The sequence below is a fragment of the Oreochromis aureus genome, linkage group 18 (assembly GCF_013358895.1).
Source record: "Oreochromis aureus strain Israel breed Guangdong linkage group 18, ZZ_aureus, whole genome shotgun sequence".
NCBI classification, from domain to species: Eukaryota; Metazoa; Chordata; class Actinopteri; order Cichliformes; family Cichlidae; genus Oreochromis; species Oreochromis aureus.
This window is the reverse complement of record NC_052959.1, coordinates 28,582,077-28,603,029: the sequence shown is the minus strand read 5'-3', so window position 1 is coordinate 28,603,029 and position 20,953 is coordinate 28,582,077. Positions and strand designations below refer to the sequence as shown.

The window sequence follows — 20,953 nt, the reverse complement described above, 5'->3', positions numbered from 1 at the left end:
TGGCAAAAAGTCAACTAAAGAGCCATGTTTCTTTCCCGGTGAACACACACACTTGTGCACACTCATGGCTCTGAGCTTGGCACAGCATGCCGGCGCTGTGCCCATGCTGTGCACTCTGAGAAGAGAACGGTTTGATCCGAGCCGGGCTGCGAGCGCGCAGATGGTGTCTGCTTCGGCCTGGGTTACAGAATGTGTTAGCTGGATTCATTAGCCTCTTAACTTCCCTGTCAACACGAGCTTTTCCATAGAATGAGACATTTTACTTGGCTGTTTCTTCCTCTGCATATTAACTGATTTGTTTGCGCAGTTCATCAACATGCAGTTCCTTTAGTCTCACTTAGTCCATTGACATCATGAAGTAAATACCAGGGGGTTGATAATGAGTTGCTAACTGTGGTGATATTGTATCGATTGGCGTCTAATTGCCATGTTTCTGCAGATCAATTTGGCTTCCCCTGTTTCAATGTTAAACCTGTGTAATCCAGAATAAAGGCAAGATGGGACTAATAGTGCCTAAATGGCACAGACTCGATGGCCTCTTGGAACCTCTAATCTTTCCAGTGCATCAGCAGACACCAGTGAGGCTGTGAGTGGTCAAACATCTCAGCTAATTCTCTCTTATCCTCTGTCTTGTCAGTAATGCCACCTCATCTATATACAGTTTCTTGGAAAAGATTTGGCATCACAGAAAAATATAGAAATCTAGATATTAAACCATTAAAAAGTAAATCAAGAAAATCTTTGAGAATATTTTATTTCATCAGCCACTCAGCCCACATGGGCCCGTGAGACACCATTTACACAGTAGCAGCAGTGAACAACACTCAGGAAAGAAAATTACTTTCAAAACAATCAACTTGGTCTCTCCTTAGAAGCTCTACAAAAAAAAAAAAAAAATGCCACAAGAAGGGCTCCCTTGTTAAAACGCGTTTTTATGAGCATCCAACCAGAACAAGTCGACAGAGATGGCAGACAGTTTATTTTTTAAAAAGTAAAACCATTTAAATCATAATGTAGAGCAAATCAAGGCATAAAATTGTGTTAGCTCTTAGTCTTGTGATAAACCACAAAAATAAATACGCGGGTGTCATGAATGTTGGATTGTAATCAGAAATGCACTTAGAAAATTACATTTTTTTAAATCGGAATAACTATCTAACAGCTATCGCAGATCTGTACAAGAGTGTAAAAAGAGTCGATCCCTCTTGCTTTATTGCAGTAGATAACAGGGACACTGTCATACAGTGGCTCACAGATGGAGAGTTAGCTGCTAGCACCAGTTAGCGAGAGCATCAGTCTCCCTTCTAGCTGTCTGTGAGCCTTCGATCAATAGACCTGGATTATCATCTCCAGCATCTCAGTTCATTTTTCACAGCAGAGAAAGCCGCCACCAGCTACTCCCTCTTTGTCAGAGGATGTAGGGCCTAGTTCACCCATCTGATAAGATTACAGAAACTAACCACCACATCTGCTGCGTTCAAGAAGGACGTGTGGGCACTTTTTTCCTTACTGCGTGTATCGGTACATCAGTAAATGTTTATTTAAGAGGCTGCAGAGCTAGTCAGTACAACAGTCACATCAGAGATGGGAATCCCATGACTACCCATGCTTAATTAAATGTTTAATTAAGATGGTGTTTTTAATTAAAAAGTTGATTATTATGAAGTGAGGATTTTTGCCAAATTAAATAGATAGAATATCACAGAACGCAACCCCTATCGTTATTAAAAGGGAGGTGAGATTTCTTTTTGAGTCAGCAACTGTTAATTTGCTTAAAGGGCAAAAGATGCCCTTTAAGTTAAAGAAGTGAAATGAAGTAAGCTCGAATTGAACGCACTAACATTTAAGACACTGAGTAGTCTTGGCTGGGGTGGTGCATTTGGCTCAGGGCGATGCATTCATCTAATACTTTGAAGTGTGAACCAACAATGCTGCTCTTGTATCTTCAAGGTCACCCCACTTGTAACCACTCACCACAAGGGCCCTCATCACAAAACAGACACAAGATCCACTTGAATCTTCCCACCATGTAGGCTTCTGAACTTCAGCAGGCTGTACATGCTCAGATGGTCTTTGCGGGCCGTGGGGTCGTTTCCAGTTGTTTCTCTTTTAGTGCTCTCAACTGCGCAGACACCCGCTGCTTTGCATTCATCTCGAGAGCACATCGATCCACTGAAGGTTGCCAAGTCCTCTAAGCGATGGTTGTAAAATTTATGCCCGTATACAGTTGCTGGTAGGTCTGAAGGATGTTAAAGACATGGGAAGAGCGCACATTGTGAATGAGGCCATTCATTTATAATCTGCAGGATTAAAGCGCTGCCTATCAGCTGCCTCTGTCACTTACTGTACATTGCACCTTCCCTTTCTCTGTTGGCATGCTTTGATTGGGATCTGTGAAAGCAGTGCCAGAGTCATGTGGGATTTTGAGGTGACAGCCCATATCTTCTAATCCTATTAGTTTGGAAGTCCTCTTCCCTGCCAAATGAAGCAAAGGCTTTGTATGCCTGCCTTAAATCGATCTTGCTCATAAAGTTTGGGTTCTTGTGTTGAGTGTCTTGGCTGCATTTCTCATACATATTGTGGCTCTGAGATCAAAAAGACTAACTGCAACACAGGCCAGATTTCAAGAATAAATTGTGTTTATTAAAGACCTAAATCTTGAATTTGTAGTTTTGATCATTCCTTAGCTCTAAGATCACAGTATTGTCATTAGGGCTGGGCCATATCGTACCGTTGACGGTAATACCGGTATAATGTTAGGCAATGATAAGAAAATGAAATATCGCGATAGAATATGTGTAAAACGCGCATGCACAGTGCCTTTGTTTACATACGCGCATGCACAGTGCCTTTGTTTACATACGCACATGGTGGAAAAAGCATGGTGGCGACGGAGAATGAGAAGGGCGAAATCGGATCGTTGAATGAAACAGATGAACCAGAATTGGTTTGTAAAAATGCTGCAACTTCAGTGGTGTGGAACTGGTTTGGCTTTTGTCCATCAGATACAAACCAAAGCACAATTTTTGGTAGAGCATGCAAGCGGGCCGTCGTTATTACCCTGTTTTTTGGAAAATAAGCCACACTTAAAATCAATCCTTTGATTTTCGGAAAAATCGACAGTGCCCATTATAATCCGGTGCGCTTTATGTATGAATTCTGGTTGTGCTTACTGACCTCGAACCGATTTTGTGGTTCACGGCGCTCAAAAATCTGTCAAAAAATGTTTTAGTACACTCATTGCTAAGCTACGAAGCCGCACCGCTTGATGGATTGTTGGAGCATTACAGCTACCGTAGTCAGGAGCCTCGCGGAGTGATACGTACTGTGCTTCAACATAATATTACCGTATTGTGTGTGTATAACCTCTTTTTAAGTTTTGTGGATATTATACATGGTTATGCTGAGGATGTGTCGGCCAATTTCCACTGGAAATGCCTTTTGGTTAAACTGTCAGCAAGGAGTTTGCATTTGCACTGTTAAATTTTTATATAGTGTTAATGCACATAAAAAACAGCTGCTTGTTTAAGTGAAAATACATCGATGTGGGGTTTTTGCACTAATAAAGTCGTGACTTATATCGTTATTGCAAATTTTCAACTATATATCGTGATAAATATTTTTGGCCATATTGCCCTGCCCTAATTGTCACTAAAGATGTTAATAAGGGCACCAAGAATAAGTAGTCACAGATACAAAGAGCCCATCAAGTTCTGTTTCAGCTGTGTGAAAAACTTGGACTTGCTTTAGTTTGAAGTATTTTTGCATTACTGAGTGCCAGTCTTCTTGTTTGTAACCTGCAGTGTTGCTGACCATAGTTTAAAAAAAACAAAGAAGATTATATGAGCTATAATTAACGTTAATTCTGATGCATCTTCAGCAAACGCTGGTCTTTTTGTAGTGATCACTCCAAGCTGCACTTTGTAATTTGCTAAAGAATGTTTACTAAGTAGAAATGACATCACTCTAAGTCGTCACTCTGCTACTGCCAGTAAACTTAACAGAGTGATACTTAAAATTAACAGCTAATCGCAGCACATTGAAGAGAATAATCTTACATCATATCATTTATGCATTGAATCAATATTGTACACTCGTTAAGCTTACAGTTTGGACTCCATTATCTGGATCAGTTAAAAGTAAAAGTCAGTATTTTCAAGCTGTTAAAAACAGCGTAATCGATATCTGCTACTTGCAGATTACAGATTGTTCTTGGTGTTGTAATGTTAATGTCATCTCTCTGCCAAGTGATTGAACTGGATTTAGCACTTGATTTAGACTTGATTAGATGGCGATTTGGCAGAGAAAGGGTCAGCGGTAAACCTTTCCCCCCCAAACATTTCTTCTTTTTAAGCATCTGTCAAAGTTACCACTGAGTTTACAGACTTCCTGACCCAAATTATAGCCAAGGATTTTAAAAAAGACACAAGTTTTGATTTTTAAAAAAAATCCTTTGACTGTTTGGATTTTATTCTCAAAGCTTCTTTTTGAGCAATCCCTCTGCTTGAACACGCCGCATTAGGGCATATTGTAGTAGCGTCGTCAAAGTCTGCCCACAGTGCAGACATTACATCTTCCCAAAGCTCCTTCCTTGCCAGGCTTAAGGCTGAGACAGACAGCTTTTCAGGAGGCACACCCGACCATGAAAGGCAGGGTGCATCTCAGCGTAAACAGCTTTGCTGGCAGCCCAGTCAGCAAGCCACAGTCCTCTTATTGAGTCCCAGAGACACTCCACTCCACAAAGCCTCACAGTGACCTTTCAGCCTCATACAGTAGTGCCAGATATTGAGTGAGTCTGTCCAGATGATGAAGCTCATCTCAGGCTAAATTTCAGCCTGCTGTTCTTCCTGGTCTCTGGGGTGTTTTGGCAGTACAGTTGTATTGTTGTGTTGCTCTTTCTTTGATTGATTTACAGCGTTTTGTCAAAGATTGGAGATCTTTGATCCTTTTATTTGAGTTCCTGTTTTCTTTAGTCTCCCAGGCAGGATTCTGTAATATCAGCTGATACGTTTTTTTATTACAAGGTTGAGCCTCGGAAGACTGAACAGCTTCCATCTGACAAACATTACATTTTTTTAAAAAAGTATTTTTTTTTTTCTTTTGTTTGGACAGGCATCTGTTTACATACTTAGCAACATTAGATATGAGCCTTTCTGCTAAAGCTGGCATTGAATCCTTGACCCGTAGTCAAAAGGTCACACATCAGTTCAGCTGAGTTACAGAAAGGCCAAGCAGCTGTGTTACATGTCATGGAGATTAGCTGGATTGCATATGGCAGGTTCCTGGTCTTTAACAAGGCTGACCGCCTCTGGCTTTTCTATTGTGTGTCTGGAGTTGATAGCTGGCTAAGTTGGTGGTGCTGTTGTGTTTTAGGTTATGCCATTAGGGCTCTCTTTCTGGCTGTTTTGTGATGGATGAAATGAATTAGGCAGTAATTTTATGCTACATAGAGTCATACGTTGACCTAATAAAGACAAACTGGTATTCTAAGTCTATTCTAAATGTGCAGCTGCTCTGGGATTTCTTCTTTCTTTTTTGCATATGCACAGCGTGTATTTTATGTTTTTTAACTTTAGTTTAATCATAACCCTTACCAGTTGCAGCTTGGAATTTTTTATGCTGACCCTAACGCTCCCCGTCTTCAGTCAGGAGAAGATTTGAAAAAGCTGAAAAGGTTGCAGGCTGGACCTTTTGAGTTTGAGAGATAACAAAGTCCACAGGAATTTCCTGGCAAAAGTTGGAAAGTTGAAAAGTCAAGCTCAGAGTCACAGTCACCCGCTGCTCCTTCATTCAGAGCCTAACACTTCTATTCATTCACACTGTGTGAGAGGGAAAATGTGTTAATTACTTTCCTCTGTAGGAGGCCATGTGAATTTAACACTAGCCTGTCTCTTCGTTTCTATTTAGGTCTATAGATTTCTCTCCATTCTGTGTTCATGAGGACGCAGAAACCTTTATGGTGAAATGCAGGAAAATCAGTGCAAATAAAATAGCTACATTTTAGGACTGATTTATGACGCATGGTCCAAACCGTTGGTGAAAGGGAGTAACTTTCAAAATCAAAATTTCACACAATTTATATATATACAAAAAATTACGAGGAGAAATAAGATAAGATAAACCTTTATTAGTCTCACACTTGGGAAATTTTTTGGTCACAGCAGAAAGTACGTTTAAGAGCAGTAAAAGTTAAGAAAAACACAATAGAATAGGATAAGATAAAATACAATAACATACTATACAATAGGGCTGTGCGATATGACCAAAATCTCATATCCCGATATTAAGACATCTATCGTCCGATAACGATATAAATCACAAAAATGTAACATTTTCTGTAAATTCTGTGAATGTCGGGCAGCTCGACTTGCGTGAAGTGTTTCCAAAAGCGTACCTGGAGTCGAGTGTTTTAACTGATGCATGAAACGATACATTTTAGACATAGGTTGTAACGGCCGCCGTTTTCTTTGTGAGTATTTATTACACAGCGTGCTGTGGGGAAAAGCCTGTTCTAACGTTTGAGTCTAAGGTTTATTTTTTAGCACCTGACGGCTCTTTTTTGCTTCTCATCCGTAAATACTCTGCATCTTTCACGTGATTCAGTTTATTTTGAAAAGTCTCAACAGGATCTTGAGCTTTATTGTGAAAGGTTTATGTGGAAAATAAACAAGCGGACACCAGGTGGTTTTACCGTCGTTGTTGCTAACGACAACGCATAAAAACAAGCGCTTGTCCGTCTGTAGTGTGGTTATATTAAACATAAGAGAAAGAGAGAACTTTAGGAAATTAATATAGCCACTACAGTGACCATCAAAATAATGAAAAATATTGTCGTAAACAGTTTATTTTATGACACCACGAAACAAACGATAGCGTAAAATGAAACGATAGACGTTTTTATATCGTCATCCGATATATATCGTTATATCGAACAGCCCTACTATACAACAAGAATAAATTACTATATACAGTACAATAAAGTACTATACAAAATAAAATGTTCTGATATAGTAGGAACAAACAAGAAATAAATGCAACACATGACAATAAACATTTTTGTAAATATACATATTTGTATCTCTATATTGTTATCTGTCTACACATTTTAGTTTTTACATATGTGTAAAATGATTTTCAGCGTAAAAGTAAATCAAAACAATATTTTTGTTCCCTAATAAACCTCATCCTACACACTTCATGGTGTTAAAGCTGAGTATTTCAGACTCTGTAACTCCTAATATAGTTGCAGTTGTAGAATTATTATGAATGACCAGTGTGAGTGTATTTACTCATTGTACCATGAGGAAGTTACACTGACAGCAGCGTTGTCTGATGTAAACAGGGCTGCGAAAGACAATAGCAGCGCAGTGGATGAATGATATAAGACCGCGATGGGAAGGATGGGGTGGGGGCGTGGGGATGTTGGAGTACTACTCACCGTTCACCACTAGTCTTTGTTCATTGTTCTGAATAATACATCAGAAGCACATTAGTTTGATTCATATTGCTGTTGGCTCAGCTGTAAGCTCGCTCTTGGCTCCGGCCTCACTTTATCACATTTTTTACATTTTATCTGGGTTGAGTAAATCCGGGTGCTTTGCCAGTGTCAACAGTGCATTTGATCAATTCATGGACAAAGCACGCTGGACTTTAAAGAACATCACCCTGCAGGCCATTTCTGCCTGCACTGATGGAATCAGGTCACTTGTTAACAATGGACCTTTCACACTCATCCATCTCCCTCCACCCTCTCTCTTTTTTCTCCCTGCTCTCTCCCTAGTAACCGACTAACCCCCAGCAACCACGACCGGATACAGAAGCTGAGGCAAGAGTTTCAGCAGGCCCAGAATGTCCCGGACGACCCGGATGATCGCAGGAGGACCTACAGCTTCGAGCAGCCCTGGGTGAGTGTCTAAAATCACTGGGGCCTGTAACTAAAATCCGCTGCTGGGCCGAGAAGATGGCTAAACTGTAAGACTGTTGAGAAACGACCGCTATCTACCAGGCCGAGACTCAAGTGCTAGTCTGAGGAGAATGCTAACAGTGTTTGCACCTGTGGCTAATGGTGCTTACCGTCACTAACCCCACTACTAGCAGCCATGAACAAGACTGATGGTCCTCTACACTTGAGGTTTACCATTAACCTCCATTAGCCTTCATGGCTAATTGTGCTAATGCTAACACCGTCTGCATGCAGGAGTCCTCACACCTCCTGACACAACCATCACTAACCCCACCCACCTGTCACGACCTGCTGTACTGATCCATCGTCTTCATTTTCTGTGTGTCAGTCATCCACATGGACCCGCCCACCACCTCATGGATTTTGGGTCATTTCCATATTGTTTCTCTGTATAGGGGGTCACCTTGTTTTTCAACCTGTGCCTTCTTACAGTTTCAAGTGAGAGCTATGTGCTTTTTAACGGACATCCCTTTAAATCAAAGTTGCATTAGCTGAGGAGAGGGATAACGAGTGCATTCTGAAGCAACAAGGGGTAATTATAAGCGAACAAAATCTGAATGCCTTCAAAGGTTTTTGGAGCTGATGCAATCACTTGTCATATTTTTAGTATTTATTTTAGTCCTTCTTGCTTCCTGGCATTGCACCTCAAGTGTACTTGGTTTTACATGAACTCTAGTAGAAAACTGTGGTTAAATGAACAGCCAGCTGTAGCAGATTTTAAATCTTATACATGATTTTTTTATTCCTTTTTTTCTAATTGGTAGAATGTGTATTATAAATGAAATGTCTTCACATACTTGCACTGAGTGCGGGACAACACACATTTTTTTGTTTTCACACACAGTCCCTCCCAACTTATTCTAATATATATATAACACAATGCATATAATTTTAAATAGTGTGTTATGGTGGTAGGTAGCACAAATGTGGGTTGTCCCATACCAGACAGTGTGTTGTCCATAAGGAATAACATTGAGCGCCCTTGTTAGCTTTTTCCCTCTACAAGGTGTTTTCGCACAGATATGTTTTTGTATATTTCTGTATGAACTTTTTTTGTTTTTTAATTGTTGGTGTATAAACTAGACATTCCCGCTGTAACTTTGCTCAGTCTTTTGATGTGCAATGGGACAATTTTACCCTTGTGACTTATAATTGAAATGAATTGATAAAGTGAGAGCTCATGAACTATATCCTCTGTGTTCTGGCTCTTTCTTTTCAAACTAATAAGCCCAACAAATGTGTGCAGCAGTGTTTTGAATTTGGCAGTATTAACCAGTGTCCTGCGTGTAAATGGGATAGATGGACTGGTGCACATTCCAACCAGCATTGTACAGGAAAAGCAGGAGCGTGTGGGAAAGAAGAGCGTAGGTCATCTCTCCTTTTGTCTGAAAAACTACTGAGCGTGCTCTCGTTTAAAGAGCCGGACAGCATTGCAGCATTTTTTCCTATATTAGTTCCAGTGGACTTTCTATTGCCATCTAAATCATGGAAAGTAGTGTTAGTTACCCATAAAAATTAGATATTCCATCAGCTACAATGTTTTGTTCTTTTTTACCCTATAAATTGGTACATGAAAAAATCTTTGTGTCAAGTGTAGTATTATTATTAAAGCTTAATTAGTCTGGAAATAAACCTGACAAGCACAGATTTCTCCCAGCAATCCTTTTCAGTTCCACAGCCTGTTAAATCCCTTTTACTTTGTCAGACTGCAGCCCACACTCAGGCTTTCTATAGTGATTGCATGTTATTAGACTCATGCTCTGGCCATACTTGTGGGCCATATGGAAAACAGGAGAACGTTTCTTTGAAATTCAATTACCTCTGCCGTGCATTTATTACGTTTTCTTGCTTCATCCGAGTGATGTGCTGCAAACCTCAAGGAGCCACCGTCCTTTTTCTTAATTCACCTGCATCTGCCCCACTTAGTCTTTGCCAGAACAGTGCCGCATGTGAGATGGTGCCATTTGCTACTGCTCTTTTTTTTTTATAGTAGCAAATTGTAATTCTGTATGATGCAAATGAAAATAGAGTTGCCTTTGTTCACCATATGTAGATTTATAGGGGCAGCAGTGGTTTTCGGTGCTGGAATAATTAATAGAGTAGATTTATTGAATTAATGGACAAAAACTTGGCTCAGCGTTTTAACATTTTCAACCAAACTTGCCAAATATAAATCGTGAGAATCTGGTTTTTAAACATTGCAAATTTCAAATTTGTGCTATACTATCCACATCCTAAAAAAGAAGACTATATTTTGGGCTATTTCATGAAACAATTAATGCAAAACAGAGAGATTAGTCAATGTTAGAATGATCATGAGTTCCAGCCCTAATTCACTCTGTTATCTCTTTTCTTTAAACTGGGAGTTATCGGCCACAGTGTCACGCCATACTGATTAGACTGATATTTGTGAACAGCCATATGGAAGCACTTACCATGTTGTTTCAGCCCAAATTTAGACACTTAAGTTCTCCTCTTCAAATCTCACCTTCAGCGAGATAAAGCTGAAGCCATCACATCTTTGCACTCTAATCTGTCTTTCTCATCCATCCAATTACACATTTTCTAAATATGGATGGCTAAAAAACAACACTTATTTCTTAGCCATCCATATGTAGCCGCGTGCGCTGGGTAAATATATCCGTTCTTTGCGATGGGTCCCCTCTCCTCCTTTTTCTCCATAGTTTGGGGAGCAGGAGAGGATTGTGGGTAGAACGGTCTAATTCCATCAACGATGACTGATGCTCACCCTCTCGGCAGCACCGCGCCAAGCTTTATTGCACTCATTTATACCACTACGGGACCTGAGGAGTTCATTCAGTTGATGTTGGGGGTTTAGAAATGGTACGATATTGCCTTTTGTATTTTACTGTAACATTTTAATGCTGCTATTATCTGGCCTCCTTCGGGGTATTTTCCACTCCCCTCTGCAAGCACTGTGTTTAGGAATGAGAAAACATTCCCAAGAATATTCAGAACTCCCTGAAGGGATTTTTCTTTTTTCTCAAGTGGGGGGGAAAAAAAAAAAGTTAAGCCTGAACTTCTCCTATGAGCATTTTAAATTCACATGTGGAATACGGGCTATATAGGCACTCACTGGTCCTTTATTGTCAGCCGAACCACAATCCAGTGCCACTCAGTGCCAGAGATGATTGCCCCGGCTTCATTTGGTATAAAGGCGAGCCTCGTTAGCACTCTTAATCGTTTTATGGCCTTCCCACCAACTGATGTCCACACTGCTCCCACCAGGCTCTCAATACGTTGCACAGCCATAAAAGTAATTAGATTGGCTTTGTGTTGCAACTAATCTGCACACAGTTATTGCACCCACACAGCTAATGATAATGAGCATTGCAGGAAGAGGGGTTGTGGTACAAGTGTGGGCTGAACCTCGAGGTGAAACTTGAGGTTTCTGAGAGAGATCTGTGTGTATGCATTCTTGTGTGTATGCCTTTGTGAGGTCCAGTATGATCTGCACTGCCCTTGCATATTTTAACAATGTTTGGGTTATGGTTACGATCAGGTTAAGGATATGGATTAGGCTTGTAGTTGCAATAAAGGGGATTAAGGTTAAAAGCTAATTATACTCCAAATGAAGCATTTATCAGATTGCTGAATGGCTAAAAGGCACAACCTTTCCAACTTCTGAATTATTGGGGGAAATATCCCCTAATCAGGTCTGTACACTTTCCTAGGCAAATTAGCATTGACCAACATGCAAAAATATGCAAGATTTAAGCTTCTCTCACAAGTTTGCAACTGCTACCGTCTCTTTTGGTGAGTGCTTTTAAGGAGACGGTGTAACATAATGTGTGCCATTATCCCTGTTTGAACTGCAGCAGCCTAGGACATATATCTCTCCAAGAAAAAATGGAGAGGAATTGTGAGGCCATAATGTCAGGGTTATTTCTTCCCCCTGCCTGTAAGTATCGCTACTAGGGAACAGATATTGATACTTTTCTTTGTAGGCATGCCGGGGCAACAAATAATATGAAGGCATTTGTTTCAATATAGTCAACCTCTTTTGCTCTAAGAAATTCTCACAGTTTAGCAGCAAAAATGTGTATGTGCATATCTGAATCACGCCGATGTATGCAGTCATGAACTATTTGCTACCACAAAATTGAAATTTATCTCAGCTGTCTGTGTCTGAGTGCACATACCTACCACAGCCCGATAACAGGAACACAGGAGGTGTTCGTGTATGGGGAGGACTGTCACGATGTCAGGTGTTGTCTTTTTCATTAACACCCACTAACATCCATCACATCTCATTGTGTAACCCTTCTGAGTCTCCAGCATGGCTCCCCCCTCCTCTCTCACATCACCTTCCCTCCCTGTCTGTCTGTGTGACTCACCTTCATTTTGACCTGAGAAGAGACGAGCTCAGGGTGTGTCTGCCCCACTAACTGCTGGTAAGTGTCTGCGGTTTGGGCTTGGGTGGGTGGAGGGGTGCGATGGGGAGATTTTGTGAGGGTATCTTGTGTCAGGGATGGCTGCTAGTTTTATTGGGCTACTGTGAGGAAACTCGAACTCCAAGTTGTGGTGATTTTCATGCTTTGAATTTGTACCGAGGGATCATGTGTTCTTTTCTCTATTTTAAGTCAAGATGTCCGTGCACATATAACTCGGTGGCAGTTTAGTTTTCTAAACGAAACGCCATTTTCATAAAAATATGTATTGATGTGTGCTATTATACAGGCAATGTGGTGTTTTCGCTACACTCATTTATGAGAGGCCTATCAAGAAAACATTGTTGTTTCTTTAAGGATTTTGCATATTTACAGCATGAAATTCACCACAGTTTTGTAGGCTAGCCACAGCTGTATATACATGCGCCATGTATGTGTATTTGATGTCTATGGTTTAAGTTTCGAGTGATTATCAGTTCACATAAGAAACAAAATTCTTCTACTCACTTCACATGTTGGCACTTTCTTGCATTCCTTGAGGCTCTTCAGCCCCATAAATATTTAACGGGACACAAAAAAGTCATCGGTATTTATTTAACACTGGGAGTGTAAAACTCCCACAAGTCCCAGAGTCATATTAGCTTTTATGAGTACAAGCAGCGCTCTGATCAACACATCGTTACTGACAATTTTGCTTTGTCGCAAGGACATTTCCAGCAGCTTAAGGCACTTTTGTTCATGTTAGAGCCACAAAGGTGGTAAGACATTTTAGCTCTTATTTATATTTCAAAACACTTTGATACAGGTTGATTGTGTCAATAACTAATCTGAGAAGAAACAGTTCTGTGTTACTTGTGACACATTTGCAGTTAGTGTCCTGCACTGAGATCAGCAGAATATCTCTGAATTCTGTAAGTTTTCTATACATCATTTTTTTTAACCAAATTTTGAAATCCATGGATTATTATCTAATTATAGAACATAAACAAAATGTCTATTAGTTACAATATGGTGCAAAAGTCTCAAACTACCACTCATTTCTTTATATTTTGCTAGGAAATGGGCAGCAGTCAATAATTGAATGACATATGTACAATCACAAATGGAAATGTAGTATTTAAGGCAAACATAGAGTTGGTACAATTGTAGCAAGCTTGAAAGTCGATATTTGGCCACGTAATTTCTTTGACTAGTCTTCAGGAATAGTTTTCCAGGCTTCAGTGACATGCTGAATCAGAGACTTTCTAGATCAGGGGTGGGGGAACTCCAGGTCTCAAGGGCCGGTGTCCTGCAGGTTTTAGATGTGTCCTTGATCCAACACAACTTATTTAAATGGCTAAATTACCTCCTCAACATGTCTTGAAGTTCTCCAGAGGCCTGGTAATGAACTAATCATTTGATTCAGGTGTGCTGACCCAGAGTGAGATCTAAAACCTGCAGGACACCGGCCCTTGAGGCCTGGAGTTTCCAACCCCTCTTCTAGATGGTACTGCATGGTGGATCAAAATCACCAACACTGCTGGCTGAAATGCAGCTCCAAACTGTGACGGAGCCTCCAGTGTGTTTTACACACAGACATGTTGGGCCTCTCCTGACCTCCTCCATAATTATCACTCCATAAGACCTGTTGCCACTGATTGTCAGTTCGGGTCTTGTATAATTTGGCATAGCTCAGCCTTTCTCCCCATTTTCCTTCCTTAAGAATGGCTTCTTGACAGCCACCCTTCCACTGAGACTATTTCTGATGAGGCTTCAGTGAACAGTAGATGGATGAAGGGCCAGATGCATCTGTCAGGTCCTGTGTCAGGTCTTTGCTGGATCTCTCTCCTGCCCCATTTTCTTAAGGACATGACTTTCAGATACTGCTCATCTACTCTAGGTAGTGTTTTAGACTTACCCCTTCTTCTTTTGTCCTCTGCTTATCATTTTCCTCAATTATTTTCAAGAACACACTGCACACAGTGAAATAGTGTCATCTTTAGCAGTTTTTTACACATTCAGCTAAAGAATTTAATCAGCTTTGCTAAATTGTCTGTTACGTGTAGACAAAACACCGGCCCATCCCTTGAGTTGGGTGCCTTTTTAAGGTGCTTGAATGATTGATAGATAAGTATTGAGTGACTTCAGATACAAGGACTGGATTGAAAATGAGGGGAAAAGCAGCCGAAGTCCAGAGAAAGACTTTGAAAGACCTTCAGAAGGCTGGAAGAACCATTGGCTCAAGACCACAAAGATTACAAGAACGTGTGGCCCCTTGGAAGCAAAATATAAAGAAATGAGGGCTGGTTTAAGACTTTTGCACTCTATACATAATGTTTTGCACTGAGATCAGCAAAATATTTTTGATTTCTATGCAATATTTTTAACCCAATGGACATTTTCTGTGATTGTCATTAGTTAGTATCTTCTGTGGATTGGCATCAAAGTGTAGTAGCTAGACAACTAAAGTATGTCTCTGATTATATGTGCGGTGATTGTGTTCTGAGTCCTAACCGAGCTGCCGCTTTCATGTTTTCAGTCAAACACCAGCAGCAACGGTCCAGGCGGGTACAGCCAGCCAGGCCGTCACTCTGTGTCGGTCGAGGTGCAGATGCAAAGACAGAGGCAGGAGGAGAGAGACTCGTTCACCCAGGCGCAGCGACAGTACAGCTCCCTGCCACGGTGAGATTGACGGATGTAGAACTTGACACGATTGTGTTTGATGTTTATTTCTGTTCAACAATCAATACGTACCAAGAGATTTTCGTGCGTCTGTCTAATATGAAAAGTGTCCTGGAGTTTGTGACTGTTTGAGATCTGTAATCCGGTGTAATGGATCTCAAGCAGTGACGCATGTGTGGTTTTACGTGTGCGCGTTCGTGTACGCGCCTGTCTGATTACGTCTGATTCATCGTAATGGCCCAGTGACAGTAGTGATGGCAGATTAAATTTATATATACATATATAAACCATCTGAGTAAGAAAAGGGTCATAGCTGGTCAGCTTCAGACCGCAAAGCTGCACACACACACTCTCAGTGTCAGGATGGACAGATCATGTTACCCTCTTCCAAAGATATGACATGATTGCTTTCCTCTCCCTTAATGTAATTCCCTTTGATCTGCATGAGATGCGCGTCTCTTGTTCCAGGAAGTGTGCTGGGGTGTGGGTGGTTTTTTTCCTCTATTCTTTTTTTTTCTAAATTTGAGAAGTTTTGGTTATTGCTTGGATGCTTTTGGTGTGAGTTTAGGGTTGATATTGGTGAAATGTTTACCTCCAGGGTGGACATTTTCAGCACCCCTGAACACATTACATATATTTACATATTTGTGTCATTTTTAAAGCGAAACCTCTGAAGCAAACAGAGCAGAAATGAGCCCCTCTAAAAACGCTAAACCGCTTGGAAAGTCAGGAAATAAAAATGATCGTTTCCCTTCCTCAGTATTGTGTTTTTAAAAAAAGAAAAAAAACTATGTTAAGTAACAATGACACCTCGTAATGAGATTATAATCATAGATTTGATGTTAATTTAAAATCATAGCAGTACCCTATTATGGATATTTTTTAATTCTTCACTTTAAGCATGAAAAGTCCAGAAGGAAAACATTGTTCACAGCTACTGTCGCCTTTCCCGAAGCCATCTGTGTAATTTCTCCTTCAAATTCATTTTAAGGCCAACTCTGTTTAAGCAGACGCATCCTGGTGCGTGTCGCCTCGCACTTACCATACATATACAACATTTAATACATTATCTTCTCTTACTTCACCGTAGTACTCTAATCCACTGTTATCAACATAAATCCCTTCCTTGATAAATATTGCAGGCAGCTTTGCTGAAAGATTAATGAACTACCGTCGCGCTCCGGCGGTCAGAGGCAACATCCTGTGGCCGCATACCCTCACTTTTACACTAATTCCATTAATAAACTGCTCTGTTTGGATAAACACGGCTGCAGTTTCTCCAGAACACTAAGTATTGTTTGACTGAGAAGCATAACATCCTTTGGAGTCAGAGGCTTTAAATTTTCTATTTGGAAGGTCACGGCTCTGATGAGCGTCACGTGGATGAGCATAGCTTTTTATTTATTTTTTAATAACAGTATCATTCCATGAAAACGGCGTTTATTCTCGACAAAGGCCAGTTCTCTTCTGGATGAGACCCTTTCCTAAACAAGGAGGTATGAGTGAAAATAAACGGCCACCACTGGAAACAATGATGGGGAATGGGATCTTTATCACAGATCAGCACCATTGATCTGTGAGCCAAAGTAATGCCATTTCGGAACGCCAAAGGCTGGCTGCAACAGCTGGCATTTGGTTTTACTTGTGTGTGCCTGCGTGCATGCGTGGGTGTCGCAACCACATGTCATGACACCCCTGCCCTATCTCCCCTTTTCTCTGTCAGTCTCACTCTGTCACCTTTTTCCTCTCTCTTTCTTCATGCTTCACTGTGTGCATGAGTGGAATACAGAATGGTATACATCTTTCTGTATTTACCGCACATGTACACGCTCCCTCTTGGCACAGCATAAGACCGAGGCGGCGATCTGGTTTGCATTTCTCAGCAGGGAGGCAGACCGGCTTTGGCCTCTTTGTCAACAATATGAAATGAAATCAGATCCCGGGGACGCCTGTCTCTGAAAATTGGAAGCGCTCAGGCGTGTGCAAGAATAAACCTGGGCTATATACTCCTATCTTGCCGATCGAGGAGCGTATCCATTCCCAATCGCATTCAATCCCCGTTGAATAAAAACAAAAGGTCTTTTTTGTTCTCATTAAGGATTTTTTCCCCCTCCTCTTCCTACTGAAATCCAAACACAGGAATAATACGATTTCTTCACAGCTGGCTGATAAACCTGCTAATTATGCATGGCTCACAGTCAAATGCCCATTGATGTTTTTGTGTGTCGCCGTCTTCTGTGTCTCTTGCTCCCGTTTTGCCCTCGGGATAAACGGGTGGAGCTGTTAGACTCGGAATACTCATGCATATCGTATAGGCTCACAAACACACACAAAGGCAAGGCTGCCACAAAGAGGCTAGCCAAGCAGAAATGAGAGGTGATGTCACACATCTGGACCCCCCCACCCCTCTGTCTGTCTATCTTTCTTGTAAAGGCCAGGGCAGTCCCCCAGAATCACGACAACCAACTGCGCCTTTAAGACTGTTGTGTCAGGTGTTGCATATCAGCCCGTATGAATCCATAGGGGACAAGATGGTCGCCTCATTTTTCTAGCTGCAAAAGGTCTGCTATTTGTGTCTGTCAGATCCAATGCTCTGCTATTACTGTCTGTCAGATCCAATGGCTGTTTCAGTCCGTCTCGACGTGGGCCCAATGTGCTGGAAGGAGACTCTGACATGGTTAGGTATCCCTGTATGTTGTCGCTGTGGGTTGATAGTTGCCCAGAGGCAGTTTGTGAGGCTCTAATGGTGCCTCATTTTCATTGAATGTGATGTTTTGGCTCCTGTGCTACTGACACTATCATTTTTTTTTTTTTTTCAACAACAGAAAAAAATAATCCAAACACTAGTGCTTTGCCTGGAGGTAACAGGTTCAATTGTTAATAATAAACCCAAAATTAGTTTTCTGAGAGAATATTTGTTCATTTTACCTCAAATACATAGTCAAATTATTCAATTTCAGGTGTGTCAGTAATTATTACATCAGTTTAAAAAATAAATAATTAAAAAATCAGTTCCATAAAGTTAATTTACTGGTTGTAATACAACCATGTCAGTTAATGGTTGGAAGGGCACCGACAGAGAAGCATAATGTGCCAAAGCCCCTTCATGATTTTTAAAGAAACCCATCCTGGATCCACGCTAAAATATTCCTTAGCTCATGTAAGCGGACAGAAAAATGGCCCAGAACAGATAAATCCACCTTAAATCTCACCTTAACCTTAATAAAAGAGTTTTCTGTGCTGATCTCCATGGCAACATTACAGCTTATGTTTGCATCGCCTATGTGAAGGTAGCTGTAGCCTAAAAATACTAACCGCTTTTAATGGCAATAAACGTAGGAGGGACAAAATTAATGACAGTAAACTTTTTTTTCTCTCTTAAATCTGTCAATTGAAAACCTTGTGACATAATTTTGAGTCATTGTACAAAAAATATCTCACCCAACGCTCGAGCTGGTAGATTTTTCCAGAGCTTTAAATGTCGATTCTTAGTCCCACTGAAGAAGAACCAGAGAGTAAAAAAGTGTTCCCTTTCTTTGTTATCACACCTACACTATGAATTGCACCATTTGTGACAACTGATGAAGTCAGTTTGCAGGCAAATATATTTAGAAAATAACCACATGTGGCATGATCCCTAAAAACAGATTCTGCATATGAATATCTTGACTCTATAGACAAGAAAGCTTTGACTGAAGAGGAGAGGAGGCTTTGTGTACGTGCAGGTAAATGGTCCTTGTGGAGAACAAAATAGGGATCGCACGTGCCAAAATGAAATCTCTATCGAAACTGTCAGCTATCATCTTAGGACAATGTAACAGGAAGTCACAGCCAGGATATCCAAAGGCAAGAACTGGAAACTGATAGGTTTCCAGATTGCTGATGGCGTGATTAACTAAATAGGGAGTGAAAATGAGGCGATAAAAACAACTTAGGGTTAATTATTTATGATTATGTCAAAAGCGGTTTCACATTTCCCATTGCTTTATTTTTCTTTCTACATCAGGCAACCCAGAAAGAACCCTAGCACCATCTCCCAAGACTCTTGGGATAAGGCATACCCACCTGGTGAAGGGTTCCAGACTGCCAAGGACAACCCCAGGTACTCCAGCTACCAGGGCTCCAGGAATGGCTATCCAGGTGGAGGCGGTGTCAATGCCAGAGTCCTTCTGGAGGCCCAGGAGCTCTTGAGGCAGGAGCAGAGACGCAGAGAGCAAGAAGCCAAAGGGAAATTAATGCAGGAAAGTGCCGGTAACAGCAGCTATGAGGGGTACACGGCACACCTGAAAGACCCCGCCTCTCCTAAAGGGCCGTACCGCCACGACGTGCCACCTTCGCCTTCACAGTTAGCGAGGCTTAATAGATTGGGTTCTGAGAAAGGAAGACTTTTTTATTCTTGAAGAGCATCGTTGGACTGGTTGATGAAGAGCCAAACGAAACGATTAGAGCCAAGGGGATTGTTTTGAAGAAAGAAAAATGGACACTATGAATCTTGACAGGGGACAACCTAGAGGTCTTATAGTTTAGCAGTGATCTTATAGGTAAACAGTTGTGAAGTGTACTCGGTATGTGGGTGTTTGTGTTCAGTCCTCCGCTGTGAGGATGACCTATACTAGTCAGTCATTCACCCTCCTACAAACAGTGCCTTCTCTGCATTCACGGACACGAAGCTTGTTCGCAGTCGTCCAGGACTCTGATTCATCGAGATCTGGCATCGTCGTGTACTGACAATCAAATGGGCAGACAGGCAAGTGAGTGGGCGCTTTTTTGAGCCCACGGGGAGGCGTAAGTTTCTGTGTGGGTTTTGTATGTGGGCATGTGACAAGGTACGTGTTTCACTATCAAGAATGTGTCCCGCGGATGACTCTGCCCACCTGTCACGTTCAGCCCCGACAGATGCTGCCGGTGTTTATCAGCATTCTGTTTTCTCTACTTTTAGTCTTCTCTCCACAGCAACACAACTCGCACAGTACTCCACAGGGAGCACAGAAAACAAGGCAAAGTGTGTGAAAGAAAGCGGGGCGCATTGTGTGTGTTATTAATAAAAAAGACCCCCTCATAAATGATTCATATTTTGTGTTATCTCCATGGAGGAGGCTCAGGCAGAGAGGGTAGACAGCTCTGATCCTCTGCCTGGCCCCTCTGCTTGGCTCTGGGCTTGACTTGCCGGCCCGCCCGCCTGTCTGTCTGGAGCCCTCATCCTCTCTGCGTTGTTCTCGTCTTCTCTCTGTTCATTACGCTCCTGCTTTTTTTTCTACCTCAACACCCCTACCTTTATCCTCTGCTCCCCTGCTCTCCCGTCTTTGCACATCTCACACCTTCGCTTCCCCTTACTCTTCCTCCTGCTACACGGTGCCACCCTCCTCCTCCTCGTCTCCCGAGTCAGGCTCTGCACTGAATTTTTCATCACAAGCCACCTGCTGCCTGCCAGAGCCAAAGAACGCTGCCACCGGAGGCATCGACAGAGGGCCCGGCTTCTGACATAAAGAGTGGAATAAAAGCCAAAAAAAAAAAAGACAGACAGAATAAAGATGGGTAGAGAGACAACGAGCCTCCGAGTGTGAGATTAGCTGGAGCTTTTTCCTAGTTTTAACAAAAGGCAAAACTGTCCTTGGGAGTTAATTGCTTTCAATTGCTGTAATTGCTTTTTGTATTTTTTTGCAGTTGTTAGCATTTAGTCAGCCCTGTTCTCCATAATAATTTAAAAAGAGGGAACAGGTAAACGGGCTATCATACTTTCAAAAAAGCATCAGTCAATAGATAATCTGAATGCCAAAAGCTTTTACAGGGCAGAACAAAATGACAAAACAGCTTATTTACTGGCACATCATTTTGTTGTTGTTTGCCCACATTTTGCAGTGTCTAGCTCTGAGTTTGCTTTTGCTGCCATAGTCGATGAATGAAATATGACTTTTCT

The 20,953-nt window shown here is 41.4% G+C and overlaps 1 protein-coding gene across 7 annotated transcripts in view; it reads left to right on the top strand.

Moving 5' to 3' along the window:
• Nucleotides 1-20,551, top strand: part of LOC116331649 (partitioning defective 3 homolog) — a 235,355-nt gene extending 214,804 nt beyond the window's left edge. For all 7 annotated transcript variants that reach the window (XM_031754405.2, XM_039601967.1, XM_039601966.1 and 4 more), the window contains 3 exons: nucleotides 7,781-7,904; nucleotides 14,894-15,036; nucleotides 19,043-20,551. In XM_031754405.2, coding sequence (XP_031610265.2) covers nucleotides 7,781-7,904; nucleotides 14,894-15,036; nucleotides 19,043-19,436 — 661 coding nt within the window. In that variant the 3' untranslated portion in view covers nucleotides 19,437-20,551. The remainder of the gene's footprint in view (nucleotides 1-7,780; nucleotides 7,905-14,893; nucleotides 15,037-19,042) is intronic.
• The last annotated feature ends 402 nt before the right edge of the window (nucleotides 20,552-20,953 follow it).